The sequence below is a fragment of the Fukomys damarensis genome, unplaced genomic scaffold, assembly GCF_012274545.1.
Source record: "Fukomys damarensis isolate Sample0158 unplaced genomic scaffold, DMR_v1.0_HiC HiC_scaffold_34, whole genome shotgun sequence".
Lineage (NCBI taxonomy): Eukaryota > Metazoa > Chordata > Mammalia > Rodentia > Bathyergidae > Fukomys > Fukomys damarensis.
The window spans coordinates 744,801-750,947 of NW_022900946.1; the positions used below are offsets into that span (position 1 = coordinate 744,801).

Sequence of the window (6,147 nt, forward strand, 5' to 3'; positions counted from 1 at the left end):
CCACCACCACGACCACGACCACCACAGCTCGCTAACCCTACCGCCGGCGCGGCCCGTCCTCTCGCGAGAGACAGTAGGCGTCACGTGTTGGTGTAAGGCGCTGGCGCGCTCGCACGGAGCACCCTGGGAGGCGTAGTTCGCGCTTCGGCTGCATCCGTCAGGCGCGCCTGAGCGCATTTAGCCCCGGCTCTGGCGCTCGCTCGGTTTGAGTCGAGCCTATGAAAGACTCGAAATGCCGTCTTCCCACCGACCACCCGCGCTTTTAACAGATCCCCCAGCTAGGGGAAGCAAATGTGCAATGGAACCTAGGTCTTATGGTTTCTATGGCACCCCCGCCTTCGCGGCGCATCCTCGTTTGACGTGAGGACAGTTTGCCGGCAGCACCCAACCTAAGCAGTCGCTCCCAAACTCTCGGCTAAGAACCCTTTGAGAATCGAGAACCCCACCCCAGGGAGGAACAATGACAGCTACTTTCTACTGAGGCTGTTTTATGTCTTTCTTACCGCTGACTCTTAACAATTCTCCAAACAGGTCTCCATCTTACAAACAAACGCTCATAGCCAATCAAGAAGGATTTAGCTCTGTTCTGCCCCGTGCCTCGCAAATGCAAGGTCCTGAGTTCGATCCCTAACAAATAAAAATAAGCCCAGCGTGATGGTAATCTCAACACATTCAGGGAGGGGGCTTGGGATTTGGCTCTGACGCTCTTGCCCCTTGCAAACGCAAGGTCCTGTGTTTCATCCCCAGTACCGGAAAAAAGAAAAAGACTCAACACATCCAGTAGGCTGAGGCAGGAGGATTGCAGGAGTTCGAGGCCAGCCTGGGTTACTTAGTTCAAGGTGAGCCTGAACTGCATAGCAAGACCCTGTTGTCTCAAAAAAAACAAAGGGCCGGGGATTTACCTCAGTGGTGCCGCTGCCTGCCTAGCAAGCCCAAGATCCTGAGTTTAATCGCCGGTACCAAAAAAAAAAAAAAAAAAAAAAAAAAAAAAAGATTTGAAGGCCTATAGTGAGACCCTGTCTTTAAAAAAAATTAGGCATGAGGGCTGGAGATGCAGCTCAGTGATGCCACTCCTGCCTTGCAAGTGCAAGGTCCTGAGTTTGATCCCCACTACCAGAAAAAAATATTTTTAAGCTATTTCTTTTGTTGTTATTGTTGTTGGTACCGGGGATTGAATCCAGGCCCTTGCACTTGCGAGGCAGGTGGTGGGACTATTGAGGCAAATCCCTGGCCTCAAAACATATTTTTTAAGTGGGCTTTCTTTTGTTTGTTTTTTATTTTTGGTACCGGGGATTGAACTCAGGTCCCTATCCTTGCAAGGCAGGTGGTGGAACCACTGAGCTACATCCCCAGCCCCAAGTGTTTTGAAAAATTAGGCAAGGGCTGGGGATTTAACTCAGTGATCCCGCTGCCTACCTCCATAAGTGCAAGGACCTGAGTTCAATCCCCGGTACAAAAAAAAAAAAAAATGTAGGCATGAAGGTAGGTTTTCCAGGAAGATGGCCCAGCCTAAACGAAGTTGGGAGAGGGAGTCCACTATTTTCTTTTTGGTTGTTTTCTTTTATTTTTATTTTATTTTATGTTTACAGTACCGGTGCTTGAACTCAGGACCTTGTGCTTGCACAAGGCAGGCACAGTGCCACAGAGCTAAATCCCCAGCCCAATTTCTTTTCTTTTTAAGACAAGGTCTGGCTATGTAGTCCAGGCCAGCTTTGAACTCACTATGCATGTAGCCCCAGACTGTTCTACAATTTGCACCTTTCCTGCCTCAGCCTCCTGAGTGAGGGCTAGGATTACATGCTTGTGCCACCACGCGCCAGTCTGCACAGGCTGTCTGTGGGCTGTTCTTTCAGAAGTGCTGAGGAGACACTGAAAGCTGCTGTGGATGGAGGACGTGGAGCTGAAGAGTGGTCTAAAGAGAAGCTTGAGGAGGCTGTAGGCACAGCTGAAACACCGGGGCATGGGGAAGGGGAGGAGCAGCACCCAGGTGCAGTGGGGTCTGCTAGCCAGGAGGTGGCAGTGGAGATGGGGAGAAAGAACCTGGAGGAACACTTAAGATGCCCCTCTCCAGTCCTTTGGTCACCTACCTGTGAGGCCAGCAGTTCTCAGGTTCCACCTCCCTCCAAGCTTGCTCCTTCTCAGCCTTACAGGGCACTTGCCCTGGACGCTTCTGTCAGTTGTTGGGGGTGACTAACGGTTCTTCTTTCACCTGTCCTCTCACATCCAATATGTTCTCTAGGACAGAAGCAATGCTCTGAAAAGTTACCCTATGCACGTGTACAGCCTCCATTGCTGGGAGTGGTGCATGTCTGGAACTGTCTGAGTGGGGCAGCCAAGTCAGGCTGTCACCAGACAGCATGTGTGTGTGCACCTGTCTGGTATTGGCTGAAAGGATCCCAGAAGGGCCTAAAAAGACCTGTAAGCTTCCAGAAACTTATTATATCCCCATGCATTCTGATTATCATCTTTTTTTTTTTTTTTTTTTTTTTTTTTTGTGTGTGTGTGTGTGTGTGTGTTATTTTGAGACAGGGTCTCACTGTATAGTTGAGACTAACCTGGAACTCACTATGTAGCCCAGGCTGGTCTCAAACTCACAGCGATCCTCCTGCCTCAGCCTCCTGAGTGCTGGGATTACAGGCTTGCACCACCACGCCCGGCCCTGATTATCATCTTTCAAGCCATGGACTCGCAAGAACTGTCCCCAGCTCAGAACATGGGTTCCCCTCTAAATTCTGTATTCTGCCTGCAGGGACCCCCAATAACCTTGAATTCGAAGGTCCAGACACAGACTCGGGATCTGAAGCACAACATCTGCTCCTCTAACCCAATTCTCTGAGGAGATGGCATCACCATAGCCAGAAAAGGGTGTCTGTGCTCCCCATCCAGCCACTTGGGTGTGCGTGTGTGTGTCTGTGTGTGTGGTGATGAAGAGATCCAGGAAACCTAGAGCTTCACATCTTAAATATTTCTCCCTTCAGGGATGGGGATTTAGCTCAGTGGTGCCACGCCTGCCTCACGAGCACAGAGTCCTGAGTTCAATCTCTGGTACTGGAAAAAAAAAAGATAGAAAACCATGAGCCAAAATATTTCTCCCTTCTATCCGTTTCTCTCCAGCTCCACCAACATCCACACTAGAGCCCTTGATAATTTATAATCAGCGACAGTCTCCAGAATTGGCTGGTCCAGGTTGGGCTTTGGTCTCCTCCCTCTGCGTTTCTGCCTCACAGCCTCCCACCCTCTTTGATATGCACAATTCATGATTTTTCAGCACCTCTTGTGGAAAGGGACATGCAAATAAAACTTCTGCTCCCTTACTTTTCTTTTTCTTTCTTTACTTCCTGCTCTTATTCTTTCTTCTTCCATCGCCTTCTTTCCCTCCTTTGCTCTGTCCTTGTTTGCTTGCTTGCTAGGCCCTCACTGTGTAAGCCAGGCTGACCTCAAAGTCCTGAACCTCCTGTCTCAACAGTGCTGAGGTCATAGGCGTGGGTCCCTGGCCGTGTCCCCTGGCCTTCTACCGATCTCCCTCTGACCAGTACCTACCACCCACCAAAGGCCCCGTTCCTGTGGGCTTCCATTCCAACATGAGAAACAATAGACACTGGAGAGTTTAACCACGCTGTGGCGGAGGAAGGCTCCTGGCATCAAAACTGGGGAGCGGGGTTGGTGGAAGTGCCATTGAAGTTCTCCATGCGGCAGCCAGGGAAAGAAATTTTTTCTAACCGCCAATGTGGGTGTCGCTCCTAGGTCCTTTCTGGGATCACAGGAAACACCAAGACCCCCAATTCGCCACGTGGTAAACCACTGAAATATTCTGCAACATGTTCCTCCGCAGACGTTCTCCACCTGAGCCTCCTCACTTCCCTTCCATCCCCCACTTAAACCCTGTACCTCCTCAGGGTAAAGGGGTGAAGTCCCATGTACAGCGGCTCGGGGACGGGCTGGGCCTTCCGCTCCTCACACCTGTCTGGTTTATGTTAGTGTCGGTGTCTACACCCATCACCTGGGCAGTGCCGGGCACATGGGAAATACCAGTCGCTGGCGGCCTGGATGAGGCTGCCTGTGTGCTCGACAGCAGCAACTCCTGTGTTAAATTCACTCAAAAAGCAAATTTGGCAGCATGCGGAGGCACACACCAGTAATCCCAGCACCCTGGGCCACTGAAGCAAGAGAATTTCAGCTCAAATCCATGCTGTACAACATAGCACTTAGCAAGACCCTTTTCAAAATAAAGAATAGGAGGACTTGGAGATGTAGCTCAATTCAAAGCCCCGCCCTAGGTTCATTTCCCAGTACTAGATCTATAATAATAACAATAACAACAAATATTAAGCACTAACCTGTGTGTTTACACAAATGAATTCAATTCTCACAGTAGGAAATACATGATCACCCTACTTTTGCAGTGTAAGAAGGGCAGTTAAGTGGCCCAAGTTACACAGTTACCATTTTTTCTTTTTCTCGTGTTAATTCCATTCCCTTCTTTCTTTTCCCCACCCCTCCCATTTCCCCTTCTGCTTTGCACCTTTTCTTCCTGTTTCAAATGATCTATTATGCCTTTTAGTCCTTATGTATACTTTCAGTTTTTCATACTTGAGGAAAGAAAAAGAGCACGAGTTTGAACCTAGAAAGACTGAGGTTTGTGCTCAAAACTACTGCGCCTGTCATTCCCAGGTCTAACTGGGTGTGGTGGCACAGTCATGCAATCCCAGCTGTTTGATGGGTTAAAGCAGGAGGATCACAAAGTTGAGGTTGGCATAGGCAATTTAGCGAGTCCTTGCTCAAAATAAAATTTCTTTTAACGAGCTGGAGACGGGCTGGGTGTGTGGCACAGCATTCAGGAGGCTGAGGCAGGAGGATTGCCACAAGCTCAGGGCCAGACTAGACTAAATAGTAAATCCAAGGCCAGCCTCAACTACATAGCAAGACCCTGTCTCAAAAAAAAAAAAAAAAAAAAAAAAAAAAAATCATGAATCCCGTTTGTACAATCAGAAAAAAAAATACAATTATTTCCAGTTTTAGAAACAAATAACCCCATAGGTATATAGTTACCACTGACATCATATATGATGGCCGAATGTGGTGGTGCACACTTGTAGTCCTAGCACTGTGAAAGACTGAGTCAGGAGGATTGCAAGTTTGAGCCCGGCCTGGGCAACTTAGTGACTTATTTAGAAGGGTCTCCAAATAAAAAATAAGAAAGGGCTTGGAGGCCAGGGGATTTAGCTCAGTGGTTCTGCACCTGCCCACAAGTGCAAGGTCACAAATTTGATCCCCAGTACCAAAAAATAAATAAAATAAAAAAGTATGGAAAAATATACCCTAAATAGTGATGGCAAACCTTATAGAGCTTTCTCTTTTTTTAAATTAATTAATTTTATTGGTACATTTAAAGTATACAATATGATGACATTCATCATTAAAAATTTGCACCTTTACATAATCCATTTTGGTTCTTATTTTTTCTACAATCCTCTGCCCTCCCTTCACCTCCTCTACCCCTCCTTATCTACAGACACTTAGCTTCCATTTTTTCTTTTTCTCATGTTAATTCCATTCCCATCTTTGTTTTCCCCACCCCTCCCATGTCCCCTTCTGCTTTGCACCTTTTCTTCCTGTTTCAAATTATCTATTATGACTTTTAGTCCTTATTTATACTTTCACTTTTTCAAACGAGAAACTATTCAGTATTTATACATATGTGTCATATTTGTTTCCCTTGAGTTTCACCTCAATGTGCATCTATTTAGCTATAAATGTCTCTAATTTCTCATTCTTTATGGCTGAGTAATACTCTATTTTATTAAAAAAACACACACACATTTTCTTTATCCAATCTCATGTTGATGGGCAATTGGGCTGCTTCCAAGTTTTAGCTATCACAACTTGTGCTGCTATGAACATGGGTGCACATATATCATTGTGGTTTGATTCTTTTCTTTCTTTGGGGAAGATATCCAGCTAGAGCTTTCAATAATAACAAACATCCCACTGTGGCATATGTGCCATAGGTTTACCACCACTACCTTAAACTGTTAAATGTGACTGTCCTGTTAAAGATGAAAAAATGAGCTGGGCGTGGTGGCACACGCCTGTAATCCCAGCACTCGGGAGGCTGAGGCAGGAGGATCACTGTGAGTTGGGGACCAG

General features: G+C 46.9%; 1 protein-coding gene across 1 annotated transcript in view; it reads right to left on the bottom strand.

Annotated features, from left to right (window-relative positions):
* Nucleotides 1–80: 80 nt before the first annotated feature.
* Nucleotides 81–6,147, bottom strand: part of Fbrs (fibrosin) — a gene marked incomplete at its 5' end in the record, with an annotated part of 25,487 nt that continues 19,420 nt past the window's right edge. Inside the window, 1 exon segment of the mRNA XM_033758723.1 lies at nucleotides 81–278. Coding sequence (XP_033614614.1) covers nucleotides 81–278 — 198 coding nt within the window.